The sequence below is a fragment of the Phyllobates terribilis genome, unplaced genomic scaffold (genome assembly GCF_046119375.1).
Source record: "Phyllobates terribilis strain yellow unplaced genomic scaffold, ASM4611937v1 Scaffold_8__6_contigs__length_399053987, whole genome shotgun sequence".
Classification (NCBI taxonomy): domain Eukaryota; kingdom Metazoa; phylum Chordata; class Amphibia; order Anura; family Dendrobatidae; genus Phyllobates; species Phyllobates terribilis.
The window spans coordinates 163,726,161-163,751,310 of NW_027362768.1; the positions used below are offsets into that span (position 1 = coordinate 163,726,161).

The following is a 25,150-nucleotide window of genomic DNA, read 5'->3' on the forward strand; positions in this document are numbered from 1 at the left end:
CCTCACCTTCCTCTGTGGCCTGCTCGGCCTCGGACACTTCCATATCGTCGCTGGGTTTCGTGTCTCCCGTGTCCTGAGTGCTGTCCTCCTAATAAAAGAGGGAGGAGAGGAATTAGGATCACAAAATCAAGAGAATGGCTAAAGGGGTTACATCGTGATTGTATACACCGGAAATCTGGATTAGGAATCGTAATTTACAGGATTATTCTAATTACAGTCGTATACGGCTGTGGTGGGAATATCGGTCCCAGTAATCATCGTCTTGTGCCCATAGTATTTTCCTCCTCCACTATATGTACAGTGGCACAATGCAGTCAGGGGGTGGCGTCCTCCTGGAGTCACCAAACCCAGACTCCTCCATCAGACACCAGATAGGGAAGTGCGATCCGTCACTGCACAGAACACGTCTCCTCCAGAGTCCAGTGGTGGCAGCTTTACACCACTCCATCCGACGCTCAGCATTGTGCTTGGTGATGTACGACCGCATGCAGCTGCTCGGCCATGATGCTCCTGGCGGTGGTGCAGTGTTTGTGCTGATGTTATACCAGAGGCGGTCTGGACTCTGCGGTTATGGGGTCAGCAGAGCGGTGGTGACTTTTCTGCCCTCTGCTCCCCAGCACTCGGCCCCCTGCTCTGTAACGTTATGGGGTCTCCACTTCATGGCTGAGTTGCTGCAGTTTCTTCCGCTTCTCTATATCACTTACAACTGATGGGGGAAGATTTAGGAGGAAGGAATGTCATGGACGGACTTGTTACCCCGGTGGCTCCTATTACAGGACCGCACTGGTATCAGTGAGCTCTGCACCACCGGCCGTTCTGTCATATGTTAGTAAAGGCAGACGGAACAACGGGGGCCGGAGGTTATACACCGGGGGCAAGGATACTTAAAAGAAATGATTGGGAGGTGCATTACAATACCTTCATGTATAAGACACTTACCTCTCTTCTCTGAGAACATGGATGATAGAAGAAGTAATGGGGGTTTGATGGCACAGTCTTAAAATGAAGACTTCCAATGGCAAGAAATTTATCCTAAAACAAACGGATGAAAGATCATTAGATGATATGTCTGCCAACATCATGGTTTCCCCAACAAAAAAAGTGGATTTTAGCAACCAGCCGTAAAATGAGAGGCTTCAGCTTCATGCTCTTATCTATACTATTGAATCACGCTTTTTCATCCATAGTGTATAGAGATGAATATGAGATTGGGGCAACACATCATGCTCTGAAAACGGGTGTCTGCTAAGAAGACGCTTCCTAAACTTCCAATGGCTTCTCGTTGTTTCATTAGAAATCAGCTGCAATAAGTTTAAATACTGTAAATACTGCAGCCGCTGCGTCTAACAACCTGGCCACATTGCTCGGAGGCCATGTGCGGACCCTACCTGGGACCCCAGCCCAAATCCAGACAGACTAACAAGTAGCTTTAGGTGTAAGATGGTACCTGTATGATTCGGTGAAGGTCTGGAGACACCTCACAAGCCTGTCCTGTTTCCAGGTGTGAAAGATGAAATTCTGAGCACAGATGGCGGCTTGGCTCCGGAGCCGACACTTCAACTACTTCTTGTTCCACAAACTCTTCTGCATCCACACTGAGGAAAAGATAAAGAATTACAAGTACTTACTGTAAAATATGTTCATATATATATTTATTTATACACACTATAATATATATATATACACACACTATAATATATATATATACACACACTATAATTATATATATATACATATATATATATATATACATACATATATATACATACATACATACATACATACATACATATATATATATATATATATATATATATATATATATATATATATATATATATATATATATATATATATATATATATATATATATATATATACACACATACATACATACATACATACATACATACATACATACATACATACATACATACATACATACATACATACATATATATATATACATACATACATACATATTATATATTCGTCTTATCCCATCTGTGTCCAGGAAATCCCGCGTCGCTCATTGGTCCGGCAGCGGCCAATCAGCGCCGGGGTATTTCTAAAAAAAATATGGCGGCCGTTAGTGGCTCATCTGCGGGACGGAGCTGAGCAGCGATGCAGCGGAAGGACCGCCGGTGCCGCTGACCTCCATACGGAAGGGAGGACCGGGGAGTGGCGCTGCGGGTCGGGATACTTCTGCTGCGAGCGCCCACTATGTCCCGGGTTCTCGCAGCGGCGCTCCCCGGTCCTCACCAAGACGATTCGATGATTGGTCACGGTCTTCGGACCCGACCAATGACCGATCTTGGCGCCAAAGTTAAACACTACTGTGCTGATTGGTCGCGGGCAGCGTCGCCGACCAATCACCGATTTGGGCGCCAAATTTAAATATCGGCCGCGACCAATCAGCACAGCGGTGTTTAAATGTGGAGCCAAGATCGGTGATTGGTCGCGGCCGATATTTAAATTTTGCGCCCAAATCGGTGATTGGTCGCGGGCAGCGTCCGCGACCAATCAGCACAGTAGTGTTTAACTTTGGCCGCAAGATCAGTGATTGGTCGCGGGCCAAGTCCACGACCAATCAACAATTTGTGCGGCACATTTAAATAGCGGCCGCGACCAATTGGACCCGCAGCGCCGCTCCCCCCTACACGCCCTAGCCGCATGGATGTCAGCGGTGCTGCCTGTGCGGATACTTCCGCTCCAAGAACCCGGGACATGAGCGGGCGCTCGGAGCAGAAGTATCCCGACCCGCAGCGCCGCTGCCCGGTCCTCCCTTCACACCCTAGCCGCTGATGTCCCCACAGTATCTGCATGGTGTTACAAAGGTCCAGACATTTGTGTTAAAAAACGCTGATTGGTCGCTGGCGCTGCCCGCGACCAATCACCGATTTCGGCGCCAAATTCAAATATCGGCCGCGACCAATCACCAATATTGCCGTCAAATTTAAACACCGCTTTGCTAATTGCGCCCCGTCGGCCGCATACCTATTCTAGAATACCCGATGCATTAGAATCGGGCCACCATCTAGTATATATATATATATTACGTGCACACACACACACACACACACACACACACACACACACACAGTAGGTTCCCCCTAGTGGTGGCTTTGTAACTCAGCATACAGCATTATACAGCCATCAGTAGGAGGAGCTCATTGCACACATTCAGTGCCACCCTAGTGATGACTGTATAAATCTGTATGCAGGGAGCTCCCCCTAGTGGTGGCTGTATAAATCTGTATGCAGGGAGCTCCCCCTAGTGGTGGCTGTATAAATCTGTATGCAGGGAGCTCCCCCTAGTGGTGGCTGTATAAATCTGTATGCAGGGAGCTCCCCCTAGTGGTGGCTGTATAAATCTGTATGCAGGGAGCTCCCCCTAGTGGTGGCTGTATAAATCTGTATGCAGGGAGCTCCCCCTAGTGGTGGCTGTATAAATCTGTATGCAGGGAGCTCCCCCTAGTGGTGGCTGTATAAATCTGTATGCAGGGAGCTCCCCCTAGAGGTGGCTGTATAAATCTGTATGCAGGGAGCTCCCCCTAGTGGTGGCTGTATAAATCTGTATGCAGGGAGCTCCCCCTAGTGGTGGCTGTATAAATCTGTATGCAGGGAGCTCCCCCTAGTGGTGGCTGTATAAATCTGTATGCAGGGAGCTCCCCCTAGTGGTGGCTGTATAAATCTGTATGCAGGGAGCTCCCCCTAGTGGTGGCTGTATAAATCTGTATGCAGGGAGCTCCCCCTAGTGGTGGCTGTATAAATCTGTATGCAGGGAGCTCCCCCTAGTGGTGGCTGTATAAATCTGTATGCAGGGAGCTCCCCCTAGTGGTGGCTGTATAAATCTGTATGCAGGGAGCTCCCCCTAGTGGTGGCTGTATAAATCTGTATGCAGGGAGCTCCCCCTAGTGGTGGCTGTATAAATCTGTATGCAGGGAGCTCCCCCTAGTGGTGGCTGTATAAATCTGTATGCAGGGAGCTCCCCCTAGTGGTGGCTGTATAAATCTGTATGCAGGGAGCTCCCCACTAAGCAGCCAAAATCCCACCATGCAATTCTACCGCTTAGGAAAGATGAGTGGGAGTATTGGAGCGCACTATCAGAAAAGCAGAGTTACAGCTGCTTTAAAAATAATATAAATTATTTCATAATTTTTTAAACTATGGAGCTGCTGGAATTAGCTGGGCGCTGTCCTTGCCCATGTCTTACAGACCCATAGACCGTAATAGCAAAGAAGGGGCGCATATTCAATTCCTCTCATTCTTGGGATCGCTGTGGGTCCCAGCAGACGAACCCCCCGTGATCAGTATTGTACTATAATACATCTCGGGAAAACATCTTTAAGATGCAGTAGCTCGGACTCATTCTCCAACCATCGGAAAAAAATTGTCAAACAGGGTAAGACTAGGTTTTCAAGGTTGCAATTCAGCAGAACTGGTCATACCTACAACTTCTGCAGCAAAGGAAAGTGGGCACTAGCAGGTAACGTTTACCAGGTACCGGTCGCAGGGTAAGGGTCTTTTCGTTGACCGCAGGCGCATGGAATGAGCCTGTGATACCGGGTGCATATAAACTGTATGACAAGCTCAGGACTACTAGCCACCGAGGAGGAGGCCCCCGTACTCAGTGCACTTGTAGAGAAGTTCTTTACCTGGACTCGGAGGGCAGCACGGCACCATCCCGTACACCCGGCTCATCCTCCTGCTCCAGGCTGCCTATGCGGAAGCTGGCTTTACGCAGCCGCCTGTTCAGGGAGGACCCAGTGTCCGTTTGCGCTTCTCGGAAGCTGCGCAGATGTCCGCACAGGGTCATTAGAAAGTTGGTGATATCGATCTCCTGCAGCTGCTCCTCACAATAATCCATGGCTGACAGGAGATCCTGCTGGGACACCCAGAGGGACTGCTGCAGAGCCTTGAACAAGCCTAGAAGAGAGCAGGAGACGGAGCAAAACACAAGTGAAGGCAGATACTAGTATGCACGCTCCCTGTCCATGCAGCGCCCGCACGGTGCGGGGCTCTGACCTTTCACGTAGCACTGGTGGTAATGCTCCTGCAGCAGGTTACAGTAGTTCACAAACTCCTTCTGCCTGTGGTGGATGAATGGGTTTGTTGATGGCCGCTCCTGGGACTGAGCCCTGGGAAGAAAATAGACTTTATAATGCAAGACAATTTTAATGGAGATACGGCATCTTTAAATGGCCAGAAGCAATTTCTATAGTTCAGGATCCGCCGGTGTCACAGTCATATTAGTCCAAACCTTTCAGGACATTCATATGTTGTGTTGGGGGATTCAGGAGAGGTGAAACATGTCTGCCGTGTAACAGATCCATACATATTATCTATAGTGTACGCTGGGCTTTGTGATCTCCCAGGAAAGGACGATCCCTTTAAGTAGACGGCTTAGACATCACATAGCAATGGTAACGCATGATGTCACATACATACAGAGAAGTGCGGTTTATGATTCGCTTAGTATATCGAGCACTGACAAAGATCAGGATAGTGATAGAGGCGCCACACATCACACCACGTGAGCTGAGCCAAGTTCTATGTTATTATACCGTGGAGGTCCAGGGGCTGCCAGGCGAAACTATTAAGCAATTGCACCACATAATGGCCCAAATCCAGTCGGAGAACAACCCGAGACCGGCCAGGACAGGGCATAAACCAAGGCAGGAACACTAGTTCATGAAAATGGCTAGCGTCGGGAACTTGTACCAGTTTAGAAAACAGGTGTCACTCCAGAGTCAGTAGCTCAGAGGATTGTGCACACTGCACAAACTGTGGCAAACCCTCAGATGTGAGAAGTATTAGGCCAAGAGAGGAGTTAAAGGGGTTGTCCAGCATTTTTGCACTGTTGAACTATCCACAGGACATAAATATCAGATCGGTGGGAACGGACACCCGGCATCACCGCCGACCTGCTGTTCCCGGTGCCAATAGATGTCATCAGTTGTGAAGGTGTACAGAACAGCTCCGTCAGCTGTACAGTACCCGAGGCGGGGTACGGCGGGTACACCCCCATTCATTCGGTTGTGAAGTTCCCGGCTGTGGGCTACTATGTTGATCGAGATCTGCAGCTCCACAACAGATCACATTGGGTGTCGCAGCCCCCACCGATCTGATATTGGATAGTTTGTTGATATAAAAAGTAGTCTGACGACCCCTCTAACCCATTTTTGCAGCGGTAATATTACACCAATGCTATTACGGTGCTCCAAGCAGAACGGGTTTATTATAGATCTGTAGAAGAAGCCAAAGTCCCAACACATGTGCTGATAGGAACATAACATACGTTGTACATGGAGCAATTTTTCGCACATGCAGCACAAGCACCGTTAGGCCCCACCGTCCCCCCATACATCCCAGGCTCCACACCCAGCAACCCAAGACCCTCTCCTGCACAGGCAAAGCAATGGATGGGAACCGATACTACCTGGTGTTCAATTCTTGGAAGATTCCCCACGATACAGACTCCTGTTTAAACTCACTGAAGGAGAGAGCAGGGGGTTAGCAGCCGCTTGCTACAGAACAGCGGCCACCGCCGCAGGGTAAGGAAGAAAGGCACAATCCCTATGAGTCACAGCATTGCTAAGAAAATCCAGCAAAAGGATTTGCAGGACCTTGGTTGTTGCGGCAAGACACCCGTAGTAATAAGGAAAGGCGCCCAGGATGCAGACAGGTAGCAGGACGTTTCCAGCGCTCTGATCCAGCTGGTACAGAAGTGGCCGCTAGACCAGGGTCCTGCAAATCCAATTGCTTTATTAATCACAAAAAAAGCTACAAGTCGTCTTATTTCCCCATTTTTTTTTTTTATTTTTTTTTTTATATCATCTAGAACACTTGATAAATGTCATCAGGACTCCCGGGTAATGGCTGTTACTGCAGCCCAGATGCACTAAAGCAAATGGTGCAGAGCTGCAATAACACAAAGCTACCTGTGCACAAGGGTGGCGCTGTCTTTGAAAGAAAGCAGTCATGTTTTCTAATCCTTAAAAGCACCAGAGCACATGGCCACTGATGGAACAGAATTTCTAAAGGAAAATAAAAAAATAAAAAAATTGTAAAGCTTTTCTACTGAAGAAGTCCACAGGAAAAAGTGCTGCAGAAAATGTTAACATACAGAAATTAAAACATGCCGTGCTACACTGAGTACGTGGGAACCTCCAGCACACTGCAATGTACCAAATGATCGTTCTGTTATTGAGGTGTATTGTTAGCGCTAGATCAATATAATCTATACATATATATTGCATTTTATTCATATTGTTAGTCGTCCCATATATAATATATTATATTATATATATATTTTATTTTCTTCCTTCCTTTATGGCCGCTCTAGGCGCACATGGGTCGAATAAATCATATAACTCACCTGAAGAACACGTCGCCGGCCATCCTCGGCTGCCGGGAGCTGACTAACTGCTCTCTCAGCATCTCCAATGGACAATTATACACATAGACAGGGCAGCGGAGTCGTCGGCTGGAGAGGACGTCCTGCAGGGAGGACTGGCGGCTGATGGAGATGTGCAATTCCCTCTTGTGATCGGTCTCTTGTCCGTTACCTGAAGCACAAAGTAAGAATTACTATCACTTACTCAGCGATGCAATATTACAATTACTTCTCATCAGCCTCGGAGGACGCACACAAGGTTGAACCCCTAAAGGGGATTATTCTTTTTCAGTAAAAGCTTAAATCATTGTGTAAAGAATAGTATATAGTCAGTCTATCCTTACCAAGAAATGGCCAATAACAGAAATGACAGATTGTATAAAAACACTTTACTGGATTGTTTCTAGTATGAGAGACCGGGACATAAACATAAGGCAAATATAACCGGAAGGAATTAAAAGGATAAGCTGGATTTATTATTTTAAAAAGTTATGTATTGAATGAATCTACATAGAAAAATGAGATGTTTTCTTAACACTTATGTACTAATCCTGAGCTACATCCTGTATTATACTCCAGAGCTGCACTCACTATTCTGCTGGTGCAGTCACTGTGTACATACATTACATTACTGATCCTGTACTGATCCTGAGTTACATCCAGCATTATACTCCAGAGCTGCACGCACTATTCTGCTGGTGCAGTCACTGTGTACATACATTACATTACTTATCCTGTACTGATCCTGAGTTACATCCTGTATTATACTCCAGAGCTGCACTCACTATTCTGCTGGTGCAGTCACTGTGTACATACATTACATTACTTATCCTGTACTGATCCTGAGTTACATCCTGTATTATACTCCAGAGCTGCACTCACTATTCTGCTGGTGCAGTCACTGTGTACATACATTACATTACTGATCCTGTACTGATCCGGAGTTACATCCTGTATTATACTCCAGAGCTGCACGCACTATTCTGCTGGTGCAGTCACTGTGTACATACATTACATTACTTATCCTGTACTGATCCTGAGTTACATCCTGTATTATACTCCAGAGCTGCACGCACTATTCTGCTGGTGCACTCACTGTGTACATACATTACTGATCCTGAGTTATACCCTGAACCCAGAGCTGCACTCACTATTCATAGTGGTATAAATCCGTACCCTGCGCCCCTCTTACCCCCTGCAGGAGTGATGCTCAGTGTGGGGATACCAGGATTGAACAGGAGACTTTCTTGGTAAGAGTTTCCCTCGGATGACATGGAGGCATCTGAGGGGGTCATCAACTTCTGGACGTCTGTGGTGAAGATTAATCATCATCATCATCGACAAACTAAAACCTTGAAATAAGCAAATCTGCATCCGGCTGCTGTACAACATTGACCGGAGCGGCGTTCTCTACCTGTATACGCTGCTGGCAGGAAGGTGAGGAGCAAGTGCTGCGCATTTACCAATCGCGCATAGCAGCGCCACCGCGGCGGCTCCTGGGAGTGCAACGACGTCGCACTGTCCTCGGTCTCCTCTATATGGCCTGGACTCTGCAAAAAAAATCATCTATGTAGGAATGCTGCAAGTATAAATAATACAGATCAGATGATAATGCATTACACTCCAGTCATCTCTAGAGCTGCACTCAGAATTCTGCTGAATCAGGCTGTATGTGAGTTGAGTTTTGATATAAATCCAAATCCATACAGGAGTATCTGCATAATGAGACATTTTATATAATTTTATACAGATAAACTGATGGCATCTTCGCTCCGTTCAGATAAATCTCTACATAATATTTCTGATACAAGCAGGCAAATCGCTCCATGCAAATGCCAGAGCATGTAATGCAATCCTCGGCCGTAGGACACGTGGGGGGTAAATGAGGAGGCGACTTTTGCATATTTCACAATAAATATATTTGCCTATTTAATAGGATACGGGGGAGGGGCAGAGTGTGCAATTGATAAGTCAGCCGAGTGATGACAGAACTGCGGGGGACATAGGTAAAATCCTCAGTGTGGGAGCAGCCTGCAGAGAAAAGAGGCAATGCCAATAATTTCATGGCATATGGGAATTACTATAAAAGCAATTCCTCATATTCTGCAAGAATAAGACAAAGTCTGATGGAAGAAATGCAGCTCAGGACCTAAATGACCTGTGGATTCCCTGCACATCGTGCAAAGCTCCAACCTTTGGGATCACGTTCTCGGTCCTAGTGATTGAGCAGCCCTCCAATCAACGGTTTGGGGGCCGTGGCCTCTGCTCGTCTCTGTGCACCCAAGGAGGAGGATCAGCGATTGCCAGGAAATCACGAAGGCTGACAGACCGGGATCGGAGGAGGATGCTTACGTCGTCACCCAGGTTTGTGAGCCGAGAAGACTGGGACACCAGACTGCAGTTCGATACAGCCATCCTTGCACTTGCAATAAGGATCTGACCCTGCAAAACTCTTGACTGTTATAATGAGCCGGAGACAGTCAGTAAGCTGCCGTACCTGTAACGCGATCGCTGAATTTGGTGCTTCGTGGTGATTATTATGAGACGACAGAGAAGAGTCTGCAGCTTCAGAGATCGTGCTTCTTGAGGATTCCTCTGTAAGACATCAATAGGAAAGATCAAGAGTAATAAAGCTGTAGTAGAAAGATCTCCTTTTAAGCCCACCTTATAAGATCTCCCCCCACCATATAAACCACTCACTCCAGCCGTTATCCTACAATCTTGTTTTTCTCACTGTAGGACATAAATGTTCTATCCTTTATCAATTTAGCTGCAATTGATCCCATCAAAGGACCCGGGCAGTGTCTGCTTTACACTGCAGCTCTGCTTGTATAGATTAACTGCTTTTTAGCTCTGCTAGATGAGAGCTATGATCAGTCATCGTTAGTCTACTCAAGTCTGAATTAAAAGAGGCTTAGAAGGGTTTCCTGTCCTTCCCCATTGCTTTACACTGCAGCACAGCTTGTTCAGATAAACGGCTGTGTGTAAGTGTAAACTCAACAAGGCATTAAAGCAGAATAAGTATAAGGTGTAGCAGTCATGTTATCCCGCTATATAGACTAATGCAGGAAGCAGAGAGCCGCTCGCTGGTGGGAAGGAGTGAACGGGGCCGTTAGCATTGAACCCACCTCGTGAGTAAGTGAAGGGAGACGGATGCCCGTCACGGTCACGTTCAAGTACTTGCTCCATAAAATTCAGGTGGTCTTGATCATCAAGTGGGATCTCTTGGTCATTAAGTTCGCCAAGAAGGCAGCTGTGGAACAGGCTGAGCAGCATGTCGTTCGGCAGAGAGGACTCCGCAGAGGAACCTTCAGCGTCAGCTTTGAAAAAGAAAAAAAAAATAAAATTTACATTCACTTAAAGCAAGTGTCCGCCATGAGACGTTACTACATTCACTGCTACTTTCTTAACACAGTTATTGCAGTCAGCGCTTCTTTTCCCATACACCACTGCACATCCCAAGTGTAAAGGTGAACGATAAAATCATGTCTGCTTACAGCTACCACTAGATCAGCTCACTGTACAACATGTGCAATAAACTCCATATTAACATTAATTCAATATCTACAAAGAGGATTTGGAACTTTAGATCAGAAAAAGTAAGCCGGAAAAACATTGCAACACTTCAAGACGCAGCAATTTCCATCTCTTTCCTGGACATTCTGGAGCCGGCGCGCCGCTCAAGCCGCTTTCACACGTCTGTCAAACTCTGTTGTGCTTGGTGTTGAATGGTGCAGGTAGATCAACTCAGCCGACCACAGCATGGACAGCGTTTCACAGATTATAGAAACCAGCTTTACACTACAGCAGAGCAAAGTCATGTACGTGCAACAGAGTGACGCCACTTTGTCCACAGAAGCATGGCTCTACGGGCGACATCCGATTGTGAATATATGGGATGTCAATGGTCATGTCCTGTATATGTCACAGACTGAAATAAAAGACTGGGACTATATGTACAGGAAGTCTAAAAAAGATGGATCGGAGAAGTGATTAGAATTGTGGTGCTTTGGAACAGTTTAGTAGAATTTTTTATTTTTATTTTTTGCAGAGTTCGATTTTTAAACAGTCATGGACAGCCACTATAAAAAAGCATCAAGGACTTTAGATCATCCCTGGTTGCAGGAATATATATACACATGCATGCAAAAAGTCCAGGATCTCCAAGCTTTCTGGAGTTCACCGCTTCGGTCTCACCTCGGCTGAGCGTTAAGAAGAACATTTCAATCTGTTGGCATTTGGGCAGAAGTTTCATCAGGTCAAAGTGAAATGGGACCTCTCGAATGCAATGGCCACTGCTCTCCGGGGGATCTGCAACAATGCGACATGAACAATATCAACAATATCAACGCAGGGGACCAGCGAGCATGGCCGAACATGCCGACAGGTATCGGAGGAGTTGGGGGGACCTTCAGTTTGTGGACGTTTTTGCATATCCTCACCTGTCGGGTCAGTTTTCGTCAGGATGGGGGAGCTGCCATCTTTGTTTTGGCAGAGCTGAACAATGTACTCGAATGTCAGCATGATGTTTATACAGCTCTGATCTCTGGGAAACAGCTGCAATAAAGAAAAAAAAAAAAAAAAAAAATCACGGATCTCAGAGAGAACATGAGCACAGAGGATCATGACCGTAACAGAGAAAATACAAAGTCAGGAAGCAAAAGAGTAACCAGACGGCAAGCTTGAAAAGCAAAAGAGCAATGCACCTCCTGAACGGGTTACCCGGCATTAATCACTTCTGCACCGGAGCTGAGCAGAGCAGATGACGTTATGACCCCAAACACAGAAAAGCGTCCATGCCTGGTAGGTATGATGCACGTATATTGGCAAATGTGTGGGGTGATAATGTCATCGGCACCGCTCACCTCCAAAGTGGCACCAGATAACCCCTTTGATATCCATAGCGTGTTACGCCCGTGTGCTTCAGTTTAAGATTTGCGTATGAGAAGGCTGTTTTAGTCATTTGTCCTCTTTATATTACAATTCCTCGCTGCTTGCTAAATGGAAACAAATCAGAAATATTAGATCTGTTCAAGTTTTCAGCCTCTAGATGCAATCAAGAATGTTTTTACTTATTGTCAGCAAGCGCAGATCTTAAAAAAAAAAAAAAAAAATTATAAGTAATTGGAATGGAAATGATATCAAAGTCGCAGAACATCTATGGCCGCTTTACATTTAACCAGGAATCTATCTACAACAAAGATAAAAAGGGCAAATTACACAGCACTGAAAGCCAATTGACTTCCCAAATATGCACAGTGTCAGCACAAACAATGAGCGGGGTGTGAACGAGGCCGCTCTGCTGCCAGATACTCACTGACTGAGGGATCTCAGAGTATGTTAGTCCTTGAAGATGTTTCCAGCTCTCAGAGGTCCCCGTGACAAACCCGCTCTGAGGTTCCACCCAGCATTCAGACACCAGATGCAGCTCCGAGTCCTGCTCGATGGCCTCCACCTCCGTGTCGTTGTCTTCATCTGTTGAAAAGCTGCATAATTGTGAAAGAAAACAGGTTAAAAAAAAATCTGATATATCCAAGAAGGGTCGGCAACATGCCGGAAAAAAATAAATAAACCTACCTAGGTATCTGTTAAAAATTCTGCAAGGTGACGTACCTGTCCTTGGTGGAAGTCACATGTGGAGGAAAAAGGATGTACTGGATGATGCAGCTGTGCTTCTCTATGCTGCCTTCACCTGGACAATCATTCTGCAAGAAAGGGGCACAACGATCAGACACAGGAACCAACATCAAGGTGATACTCCATGTTTCACTGAGGTTTCCCCCTCGATACTGAGCTGGATATTATACAAGTGCAGCTTTTTGCATAGGTAGGATCCTGAGCCTCAGACGGCATCGCTCAGAGGATTTCCTAGACTGATTTATTGTAACAAACCATCCACTGCGAGAAGTGACTGATAGTTTGCATTTACAAAACCATTGCTTTTTTGGGAGGTTGAGGGTTGATGTGGCCTTTTTCAGCATTTTAATAGTGACTCCTTCACTGTGAATACTAGAAAGCCAAGATAAAAACCTACGCCATTATCAGATCCAACATTGGGAGTTGCAACCCAAAGGAAATAAGCGGCAGCAGAAGTGTCTAGAAGACTTCATGTTGGCCGGAAAACTGAACATCTTAGAAGAAAGATGCTCACCTGAATGGGGACTTCCAATACCATGTTAATGATGCCTTCACCACTGGATGCAAAATGGAAACCTTCAGAAAGTCGGATCCTGCACAAGAGAAAAGGAGAATAAGGGTCAGCAGCGAACGTCACCCCAACAGCATCCCTAATGCAGTCTAGTTTGTGTGGAAAATACCTTCATTGGTCATAGGAAAAAACAACATTAAAAAACAACTTGCATATGGGCATGGTTCCCGTGATCGGAGTATTATCCCTACAGCGAGAAATACTTGGGCCACGTTTAAACCTTGTATTTCAGCATTTTACAAGTTTGATGAGGTTTTTTATTTTGCCTCCTTTTACCCATTTTATTAAAATTAAAAGATACAGGAACCTGAACGGCAACTGTACCGTTTTTTGGGTAACAATGAAGTTGGCGGATAAAGATCCTAGGTGGTGACCACGAAAGAGATAATTACATAAAGTAATGTTCAAGAAGGTAATGCTGACCCAAGAATGGAGAGAAGGGGATAATATGCTCTTAAATGGCATCAAGAAAAAAAAAAAAAAAAGGGGGCAAGTTCAGAGGAACATATTTGCAGTGTGTGCGCAAGAAAGCACACATACTAATGGCGGAAAAAAAGGAGATTTTTGTGTACTCACCGTAAAATCTCTCTTAGCCTCTAATTGGGGGACACAGGACCATAGTTTTTGCTGTGTCCCCCAATGAGGCGACAGAGTAAATAAATAATTACAGTCTGTGCTATTTTAGTCCAATTTACTGGCCAGACAAGTGGACGACCTCAGAGTTTAGCAATTGTCTGAACTGAGCCAAACAAGGTTGATTCCCCCCCGCCCCCTTAATTTGAAGTGTATTTTAAATTGCACCTCAGACACAATTACATTATTTTTTTTTTTCTTAATGTGGTTGGTTCATGATCAACACTCAGCATAATCCAACTAATGCACCGATCCCAAGAACAGGGGGTCTCAAATTCCTCATGTGAGTGAAGGAGAGGTCACATGTGCGCGCTCTGCCCTGCATTTATTTTGTGAGGAGCTGAGGGGCAAAGCCAAAGTACAGCGTTCAGCGGTCTCCCATAGTCATCAGGATCTCCAACATTTAGGCATTTCACACATACTGTGGATAACTCATGAGTGTCAATCTAAGGCCAATACAATAGGAGATATCATGGTACAGCCCTGCCAGGACCTTCCTCCTCAATTACATTACCACAAGAACTACAGTTTCCAGCAAATCGTTTTTTTTCTTTGTAGGGGGATCAAATATACCAGTTTTGACCGCACTTTTCTCCCTTTGATGCTTTCTATAGGAAGCAAAAGGGGTGCAAACTGGAAGAGGGGGGGGGGGGGAACAGGAAGGGACCACCCCAAAAACCAGCTAATGAAATGGAGACCAAAGACCACACTTGCTGGTGTTCAATTAATACTGACAGGTCTCAAAAAGAAACAGATGAAATTTGCAGAAGATTTCATACGTGGATACAGGGCCAATAGGGACTGGATTTTAGTAAAAGTATTTTAATGTGAGAGTCCATTTTTAAATGTGCAGGGTTAAAAAACACTTACTCTGTCAGGGTGGAAAGGATCTGTGCCAAGGCAGTAGTGGGTACAGTAGGCGCCAGGCCGGACTGCACAGACCAGATCCACCTCTGATGATAGAAGTAACGGGATAAAGAGGCCAAGGTGGAGGAAGCCGAGCGATTGGCGATAAGAGGTCCGGAAACAGACGTGTGTTGTGCCAGGCTCTCCAGGTTCAGGATAAATGGAGTTCTGTAATCCAGAGGAAGCTTGTCGTACCTGAGAGGGGAACAAAAACGCTGCGTTAGCGGGACGGTAGAATTGGGGATAGGGAATCAACCAAAGCCCGACATTGAAGGGCCGGCCCAGTCTCACTTATGTAACCTGTAATCATGGGACAATGTAAAGATCTGCAACTTTATACTAAACAAGGTTTCTGACTTTTACCATTTAAAAGATCTCTGCTTGCTGTCAGTGTTTTCGTTTAAAACACCTGAACAGAGCTAATACAGATTGAAACTACTTCCCCGCACTCGTATATCAAACTACCAGAAGAGAAGATTTGTCCCGCTGAAGTGTCCATCTCGCAGGAAATTATCTGAGAAGTATTGAGTCTCTACGCATTAGTGTCATCGTTTCATTCAATAAAAGCAAAACAGAGATCCAAAAAATAGTGATGAAAAGATTAGAACGTTGGAGAAAGTTTATTCATTATGTAATAAAACAGTGTCCATTTAGGTTTGCTTTAGTGTAGCCTAAGCGCGCCCGGACGGGGCCATACTACGGCTGACAACTGCATTTGATATATGATGGGACTTACAGCACAAGGACCCCTCTAACAGTTTGGTTCTCCTCCACATTACTACAAACATGGGAGCGCGCCTTCTGGTGGAGAACCAAGGTAAAATAAGGCTATGAGCCCACGTTGTGGAAATGAAGCATATTTTATACGCTTCTCCCTGGCAGGAAAAATGCATGCGGATTTTACATGTGTTTTTCCTGCCAGGTAGAAGCGTTTGTGAAGCGTCTTTGCATTCATTTCTGCATGCGGGTTATCAAGCACTTTCCAAGCGATTTTAGCATCACTTGGAAAAGTGCTTGACAACTTGTTCACACTATATAAATCCATGCAGCCGGCATGGATTTATAGTAGTGTGACCATGTTAGTTATAAAAAAAAAAAAAAAAAAATGAATAAGAATGGTGAAAAATAAAAAAAAAATAAAAAGTTTATACTCGCCTACCGATGTCTTCCCGGTGTTTTGTCTGCTCCGTCCAGTGTCTTGCACTGCTTGCGGTAGTGTGAAGGACCTGCGGTGACGTCATTGAGTCATGTGATGGGTCACATGACTCAGTGACATCATGGCAGGTCCTTCACATCAACGCAAACATTGCAAGACACTGGACGGAGCAGACAAAACACCGGGAAGACATCGGTAGGCGAGTATAAACTTTATTTTTTATTTTAAATTCTTTTTTCACAGGTACAATGGTACCCAGGTCTGGATGAGAGTCTCCTCTTCTCCAGACCTGGGTACCATCCGCACATTGAACCGTGTGATATCCGCATGTGCAGATGCAGTGATGCGGATGTCACGCAGTCCAATGCAAGTCAATGGCGGCGATTACGCTGAGTGTCCGCAAAATTAATGGACATGCTGCGGATTTTTGAGCGCAGCATAAACGCTGCGGAAAAATCCGCAACATGGGCATTGAAAGTGCGGCTTGTCATTGGGGACCATGGGGGACGGATTACCAAGCGTTTATGCTGTGGAAATTCCGCAGCATAAACGCTTGTAAAACACTACGTGGGCACCTAGCCTAACAAAATGGGTAAAGAGCACTCACTTGATGAGCAGCTTCTCCAGGGGTTTGTGCAGTAAGACGAGGCAGCAGCGGTCAGAGAAGGCAGGAGGTGAGACTTGAGGAGGAGGCGGCGATTTGGAGGGTGAGCGGATCCCAAACATCTTTCTCTTGACTCGAGGGGTGGTCTCTTTGCTTTGCACCCTGTGAGGGAATCGTAGCTGAAGGATCCGGTCTCTCAGCTCCCCCAAGATCTGTGAGGATTTATTTCAGGTCATTTAGAGTTTACTATAATCAGTGAGAAAGGTCCAGTGATGCAGAAAACTAGTGATCGGGGTCAACATGACCTGCCATTTATTTCATTCAGAGCTGCATTTGCAATTGTGCACAGAGTTCCTAAAATGTATGGGGCCAGTTACATTACCTGTACAAAGAAAGGAGGAAAGAGGACACTTCTCGGTGTGCAAACACAGAACAAAGCAGGGAACATGGTGAGATTTCAACACAGAAGTAGGAAGAAAAGTGACTGCGGCTCTAGACCTGCTCGAATATGATTCATGCTGCCCAAATATTACCAAGCTGCTTTACTCTACAGCACTGCAGGGTCTCACACTGGCTTGAAGAATTTAGTGACAGGTATGGGAAGAAGAGACCACAGGATGGCTCTTCTCAAGCGTCTCCATGTCCAGTTCTGTATGATAAGTAGGAAGGCCCATGTATAAAAGGGATTGTAAACTACTTTTATATTGATGGCCTATGCACAGGATAAGTCACCAATATCAGATTGGTGAGGGTCCGACACCCGACATCACCCATGATCTACTGCCATCACCTCCTCTGGCAGCCAAGTGTAAAATGTGTACAAAGCAGAACACCGCGGCTCCGTACCCAGATTAGAGGAGACTGGCAGATACCGCAATAAATGCCGATCTGCCGGGGCCGTGGTGTTCTGCCCCGTACATATTTTACATCCGACCACTGCTAGAGGTGTTAGCAGCAGATCATGGGGTGCGGGATATACGCCCACCAATCTGAAATTATTACCAGGATAGATCATCAATATAAAAGTAGTGGACATCCCCTTTAATTAAGTTGAGCTGGCCAGGAAAGATACCCAGAGGACACTTCTACCTGTGCCGTATTAAACCTATAACGTCCCTACTTTCCTTTCTGCAGCACTAACTATTGTATATAGCTGCGTAAATCCAGACCATTCCTATGCAAAAAAAAAATTCTATGTATTTTACCTTAATTCTGCAATTTGCAGGAGTTCCCAGTGGAAATCCCAGCCGAAGAACCATGCATGGGGCTTTCCAGATTATTCGTACCACACAGAAAGAGGAGGGGGTCTGAGCAGCATCGCTGCGAAAATGGAAGAGATGTCAAGGTTAATGAGTAATCAGATCTTCAATTTCAACATCCCTGCTTGCTGTAAAAGTATAGAGACATTCCTGATGAAATACAAAAGGCTGAAAACGTGTACAAACCTCATACTTCTCACAAGCGAGAGTCAGTGTAGGCAATGACTGAGAACGAAGCACATCAGCATACCAATTCCTTGAAAATGGCAAGCGTTTGGAACGCAAAGTTTATTAGAAAGTTGCTGAACTTTTTGTTGTGCCCTTTACTAGGATTCACGTTACCTGAGCATTAACTTGACGTAGGAATAACTTTCCACCAACACAAAGCTGCTCCAGTCTCGGAGGAGGGAGGTGAGTGCTGTGTGAGCCATGCGGCACAAAACCGTGCTATAGCGACCGTTATTCCCGGGAGTGTGGAGATGCTTAGGGACCGGCCTGGAAAGAGAGGAAAAAAAATTAACCTGTTGTAAAAAATAAGGCGACTTCAGATTGCATTTTTTTTTTTTTTTTTTTTTCACAGCAAATTACAGTACAGTGTGTGGACACGGACTGGAAAACGCCATGCGGCAATTTTCACCCTTTCAACGTGCATCTGCTGCTAAATCTGCATACAAAATGTGGATTTCTCCAAGACTGCAGTGCAAAAATTCTAGACCTGGTGGTATAGTTCATCAAACCAAGTAGGATCTTCCATTCAGGAAAAAAAAACAAAAAAAAAAAAACTCAAAAAATTGTATGTTTATGGAGTTAAAAGTCACAGGTCTCCATCTTATATTGCTGCGTAATAATGTGGATTTGTCATACTTACAGGTGCATCTCACTAAATTAGAATATCATCAAAAAGTTAATTTCAGTTCTTAAATACAAAAAGTGAAACTCTTATATTATATAGAGTTATTACACACAGAGTGATCTATTTCAAGTGATTATTTCTGTTAATGTTGATGATTATGGCTTACAGCCAATGAAAACACAAAAGTCATTATCTCAGTAAATTAGAATACTTTATAACAGCTTGAAAAATTATTTTTAAAATCCGAAATGTTGTCCTACTGAAATGTATGTTCAGTAAATGCCCTCAATACTTGGTCGGGGCTCCTTTTGCATCAATTACTGCATCAATGCGGCGTGGCATGGAGGCGATCAGCCTCTGGCACAACTGAGGTGTTATGGAAGCCCAGGTGGCTTTGATAGCAGCCTTCAGCTTGTCTGCATTGTTGGGTCTGGGGTCTCTCATCTTCCTCTTGACAATACCCCATAGATCCTTTATAATAGATTCTCTATGGGGTTAAGGTCAGGCGAGTTTGCTGCCAATCAAGCACAGTGATACTGTTGTTTGTAAACCAGGTATTGGTACTCCAGCAGCAGTCCACACCTTGTGAATCTCCCCCAAATTTTTGAATGGCCTTTTCTTAATAATCCTGTCAAGGCTGCGGTTATCCCGGTTGCTTGTGCACCTTTTTTTTTTCCTTCCACTCAACTTTCCATTAATATGCTTGGATACAGCCAGCTTCTTTAGCAATGACCTTTTGTGTCTTACCCTCCTTGTGGAGTGTGTCAATGACTGCTTTCTGAGGTGAAAAACGCAGCACAACTGGACCAGGGTGCACGAGCAGGATCCAAGACCATAGAAATAGTAGTAAAACCTGGGCACACCAATAATGGAGTATTTCACTGATTTATTTTAGCAGTCCACATCAAAAGTTTCGGTCCAAACATTGGACCTTCGTCAGTGTACCACTTGCTAAAGAATGGGAAAGAGGAGGGAGGAGTGGGAAGCGCAGTGTCCCTGGCAGGGAATCCTGGCAGGCGCTGATAGGAGTCGTGTAGGGACCTCAGACACGCAGTATCCACCGCTGATAGCCGGTATATTAGCGGTGGATACCGCGTGTCCGAGGTCCCTACACGACTCCTATCAGCGCCTAAGGATTCCCGAAACGTTTGATGTGGACTGCTAAAATAAATCAGTGAAATACTCAATTATTGGTGTGCCGAGGTTTTACTACTATTTCAATGAATGCCTTCTGGACATCTGTCAAGTCAGCAGTCTTCCCCATGATTGTGGAGCCTACTGAAACAGACTAAGTGACCTGTTTAAAGGCTTAGGAAGCCTTTGCAGGTGTTTTTTATTAATTATTTTAATTTACTGAGATAATGACTTTTGTGTTTTCATTGGCTGTAAGCCATAATCATCAACATTAACAGAAATAAACACTTGAAATAGATCCCTCTGTTTGTAATGACTCTATAATATATGAGTTTCACTTTTTGTATTGAAGAACTGAAATAAATGAACTTTTTGATGATATTCTAATTTAGTGAGATGCACCTGTAACTCTAGGAAAGTTAAATGTCCATATTGGAAAGTTACTCATATTTTCCAAAAATTATTAAAGGGCTTGTCCCTGTACACTTACAAATCGTGCTCCAGCAATAAAACAATGCGGTGCACATGTAACCAACGCTGCCAAACGCTGGCGTCCATTGAGAGGACGGGTTTCCAGTATGCAGCAAACTGAGAATGACTGGAGTCCGGGTCACTGTACTGCAGGGACAACACCTGGAGAGAAAAAGTAGAGGCAGTCGTGAGCTTCATATCCAATGCAAAATACCCTGCACTGTCACACACCAGATTTACCGGAGTGGTGGAGCCCGGGGGGATGTAGAAGAGGGGAACCCCATTCTTGGTGCTCTCTGGGATTTTGAAATGCTCCGGTACATTGTCAAACGATTTCAGGTGGACCAACATCTGATCCGTCTGACTGATGCTGCAAAACAAGAGCCAGATATACAGGATGTGACTCAGGATCAGTAATGTATGTACACAGTGACTGCACCAGCAGTATAGTGAATGCAGCTCTGGAGTATAATACAGGATGTAACTCAGGATCAGTAATGTAATGTATGTACACAGTGACTGCACCAGCAGAATAGTGAGTGCAGCTCTGGAGTATAATACAGGACGTAACTCCAGATCAGTACTGTAATGTGACTCCAGCAGAATAGTGAGTGCAGCTGCAAAACAATCATAGTAGATGACAGTCCTATTGCAAATAAAAAAAAAAAAAATCATGGGAACAAACCCATCGCTCCTACTTTTACGTGACTTCTGTGTTTGCCAAATGACTAAAATCAAGAAAGTGATGAATGATTGAGTGGAATTGTTTTACATCCTCTTGCCACAGGCAGCATCACTACGTTACCTCTGCAGGGTGTTCCAGAAGCGGCGTATAACGCTGGTCCTATACATGCTGGTGATGGGCTTCTTCAATGTGCAGCTGATGTCGTGCAGGATATCATAGCTTCCTTCCATTACCACTTCCACCCTTGTGATGCGCTTGACAAAATCTAGAGGCCACGGGGCGACAGCAAGGTACTCAATGCGCATGTTGTGCTTCCAGAGCAGAGCCAGCTTCACCTCCAGCATCCCTGAGAACGGGACAATACTATGAGCAAATGAACTCAGCTTCATACAGACAAATGCATCTGAGGTACAGAGGAGCTAGTAGGTTACCAGAAAAAGCCATGATTAACCTTATAATAAAAGAAAAGTTTCCTCGAAACTCAGATAATTACAACACAAATTCTGTTCGCCTGTCATTAGCTAGATGTATTGTGGACAAGTTGGGCCGATATTAAAGAAAGAAGAAAGTTGGGAACAAATAAAATAAAATCACCTTTTGTAATGCGAATCTCTCGAATGCTGTATCCTTCCCGGAGCCGCACAGACACCACGCTAATGATATCGGCATGCACCTCCTTTTCGGTATGCTTCCTCCTGCGCATGGCGAGGGCCGGGTTACTGCTGGCGGACACCAAGTGCTCGTTGAATAGTTTGTGCTGAGAGCCTGAGAAGATAAAATGTGCATCAAGACTAAAGACTAAAACAGGATGATGTTCACTCTTCCAGAAACCACGAGATAAGCGTCTCTCACCGCAGTAATACTCGGGATTCAGGGCCTCGCCTGTACGCAGGAAGGAATACAGCAAGAACGCCTTGTGATAAACGTTCATGTCCATCTGTCCAGATTCGACTTCTGGACAGGACGAGAGGTAGGATCCCAAGGTGGCCATGGCAATAAACTTCATCAGCTCAATGTTGGGGACGTAGCCGAAGCTGCAGTCGTACGAGTACACACCACCAACCTGTAAGAACAGCGAACATGAGCAAGTCTAAAAATTAAAGGGTTTGTCCAGTGCCGCTCACTCCCACATCAGAGTATTTTGCATCTACACCCGCCTGTCAGGATAGTTCCTAATGGAGAGGGGCAGGATACCTGTGTCCCGGCATGTGGGTGTGTACGCAACGTCATCGGTGGAAATGACTGGCGTAGAACAAACCCTTTAAGGGTTTAAACAAGCTCTTTCTAGAAGTGTAACACAGAAGGGTTCCCCTAATTAAGACCCCAAGGATTTTGCATATATTGGTGCATTACACAGACCCCTGCTAAATTAATATTTCAATAGGTACTGTGCAACGCTTGCAAAACAGGTCCTTGATGTGTGATCGTTTATGTACATGTTCATCCTACTATGGGCGAACCCAAGGACTAAAAAAAAAAAAGTCCTCAAAGAGTATGAACACCTGCGGGTTTTACCTGCACGAAGGAACAGGCGATTGTTCCGCTGCGCAGCTGATTCAATAATGTCTCACACACTGCAACGTCCGGGACGCTGGTGACTCCGTCCGTGATGACGATTATTCCTAGAAGTAGAAGATGCATTGTGCGTCCCCCATTGGAATCCATTATGAACACAGTATGCGAGACCCCACTCACCTGCACTGGAGTTGGCTGGTAGCAGCTGTAAAGCCAGGATCCCTTGCCGGATCATACTGATTAATCCAATGTCAGCTGGGACCATGGATACACCCATTTTTCTGCCTGGCGGGTGGTCTCCATATTGAGGTAGGCAATCCTAAAAGTGGATTTAGAAAAGAGGTTTAGAATAGCATAAAAGCACAGTCACACTTACCTGATACCTCAGCGCACAGAAAGTGACCCTTAGATGACTGACTACTGCAGACAGAGGTTGGCTAAGTAAATAAGTCACATTTCTAGCCATCCATCCTCTCTGAATTATCAGTGCAAAATATCCCATTATGAAATATTGCAAGCAAACAAACTAGGCTGCAGCTGGACTAGTGATCAGATTTCACCACCGCAGTTCTTTGCTTTTTCCAGGAAATAAATGGAGCCCAGTTTGCCGCTAATCGCCCACTACACCATTACGGGTGGGGACTTGGAATTTTTCAGTCTATCGTTCTTGCATTTATCACCCACCTGAGTGTACGGACGATACTGTCGCTGGAGCATCTCTGCGATCTTATTTTCAAAGGCGCCAAGCTGCAGGCAGACATTCTCCAGAAATGCCGGCAGTTTCTGCTCGTCCAGCCGACAGCCCTGAACAAGCACCTGAGGCGGCAAAAAAAAAAAAAAAAAAAAAAAAAAAAAAAAAAAAAAAAAAAAAAGGGGGCAGCGTGATATTGCCAATGGAGAATAATAATTAGATGACGGCGCTGAGCCCATGCGACTCCGGCAACCATATTTTACCTGATGACTCTGTAGTCCAATGATAGAAGAATAGGCCTGAATGGTAACAAAAATCTCCGGCCGGAAAACCAGACTGGACCCCGGGATTCGGAAAGGCCTGAGGAGCCCGAGCAGACAGCGGGAGAGCGAATGGAAGATCTCATCGAAAAGGATCTCCTCTGTGGAGTCGTCCTAAAGAAAAAAAGAAAAAAAAGTAAATTAAGTAATGTCACTGTAGTTTTACTCTAATACTCCAGAAAGTCTGATAATCCAGAAATGATTTCCAGCACTGAACTGCAGGACGGTCAATGACAAGTGTAAGTGAATCGTATAAACTTTTTCTTTGACTTCCTAATATTCTGTAATATCCGATTATCCGGCAACAATCAGGTCCAATTAATGAACATCCATAGTTTATCACATCTGATAATCCAATTTAAAAGGAATTCTCCCCAAATCTGTAGTTATCCCATATCTGTAGTTTAAGTGGAAACTAGCTGACTGCAGGAGGTCTGACTTCTAGGACCACCGGTGATCCCGAGAACAGGGTCCCATAGACAATGAATGGAGTTGGGGGTCCTTGCAGTCGGACACGCAGCAGTCCGCAAGTAACCCCCCAGACATAGGATAGGGGATAACTTGAGATTTTGGATACCAGTGGAGGGAAAACTCCTTTAACTCCCTTTTACTTACCACAATAACCGTAGAAGGACTGAGGTCAAGTTCGATCACAAAGCGGTACTGCCGTGCTAGGAAGGTGACCCACGTTGATGGGACTAAAAGGAACGGCCCGGGGCGTACCGGCTCATCCGGCTGCCAGCCATTTGGCACGACGCTCACCACTTCTAGTTCATTGTCATGTAAACCCTAAAATACAAAAGATCCAGAGAAAGTAAATTAAAACCAATAAAAGCCAATTCATTTATTCATTTCCAGTAGGAACAACATTTTTTGCTAAATTGTGTTAATTAGCTAAAAAAGTTCAAATCTACACAAACTCACAACTCTGGGAAAAGTTGGGCAGGACCTACTTTACATTAACCCCTGCACTTACCAACTCAGACTCGGGGACAGAAGAAATGGACTGGTGAAGATTACTTAGGAACCAAGCCAGGCGGACATTGCGAGAGATGCGGTAATCCTTCTTCATCAACAGAAACACCTGCCCGGCCTCCTCCACCTGCAACATGAAAAAGTAGAAAACTCACTTTATAAAAAAAAAAGTGCGGACACAGAAGAACACAGCACTGCAATATACCCATGACTCTTAAAGGGGTTCTCTACTCTAGAAAAAACCATAAATGTTAGAGAAAAAAAACACCTAAACAAAGCTTGTCCTGCTGCAGGGAGTCTCAGCGATCAGATACGATCTGCAGGAAAACCTGACTGCAAGT

The 25,150-nt window shown here is 45.0% G+C and overlaps 1 protein-coding gene across 3 annotated transcripts in view; it reads right to left on the minus strand.

Moving 5' to 3' along the window:
• SZT2 (SZT2 subunit of KICSTOR complex) overlaps positions 1-25,150 on the minus strand; it is a 69,972-nt gene that overhangs the window by 39,718 nt on the left and 5,104 nt on the right. For 2 of the 3 annotated variants that reach the window (XM_073643654.1, XM_073643652.1), the window contains exons 2-32: positions 24,811-24,936; positions 24,450-24,623; positions 23,778-23,948; positions 23,508-23,639; positions 23,004-23,142; positions 22,824-22,930; positions 22,161-22,371; positions 21,903-22,073; positions 21,429-21,654; positions 20,864-20,993; positions 20,643-20,785; positions 18,508-18,660; positions 18,112-18,226; positions 16,910-17,118; positions 15,111-15,341; positions 13,551-13,629; positions 13,013-13,104; positions 12,717-12,885; positions 11,842-11,956; positions 11,597-11,710; positions 10,528-10,719; positions 9,897-9,994; positions 8,814-8,949; positions 8,592-8,708; positions 7,382-7,571; positions 6,443-6,496; positions 5,029-5,141; positions 4,659-4,929; positions 1,448-1,595; positions 940-1,032; positions 7-88 (exon numbers count right to left, since the gene is read on the minus strand). In XM_073643654.1, coding sequence (XP_073499755.1) covers positions 7-88; positions 940-1,032; positions 1,448-1,595; positions 4,659-4,929; positions 5,029-5,141; positions 6,443-6,496; positions 7,382-7,571; positions 8,592-8,708; positions 8,814-8,949; positions 9,897-9,994; positions 10,528-10,719; positions 11,597-11,710; positions 11,842-11,956; positions 12,717-12,885; positions 13,013-13,104; positions 13,551-13,629; positions 15,111-15,341; positions 16,910-17,118; positions 18,112-18,226; positions 18,508-18,660; positions 20,643-20,785; positions 20,864-20,993; positions 21,429-21,654; positions 21,903-22,073; positions 22,161-22,371; positions 22,824-22,930; positions 23,004-23,142; positions 23,508-23,639; positions 23,778-23,948; positions 24,450-24,623; positions 24,811-24,936 — 4,501 coding nt within the window. The remainder of the gene's footprint in view (positions 1-6; positions 89-939; positions 1,033-1,447; positions 1,596-4,658; positions 4,930-5,028; positions 5,142-6,442; positions 6,497-7,381; positions 7,572-8,591; positions 8,709-8,813; positions 8,950-9,896; positions 9,995-10,527; positions 10,720-11,596; positions 11,711-11,841; positions 11,957-12,716; positions 12,886-13,012; positions 13,105-13,550; positions 13,630-15,110; positions 15,342-16,909; positions 17,119-18,111; positions 18,227-18,507; positions 18,661-20,642; positions 20,786-20,863; positions 20,994-21,428; positions 21,655-21,902; positions 22,074-22,160; positions 22,372-22,823; positions 22,931-23,003; positions 23,143-23,507; positions 23,640-23,777; positions 23,949-24,449; positions 24,624-24,810; positions 24,937-25,150) is intronic. The other variant, XM_073643653.1, reaches the window with a different exon arrangement.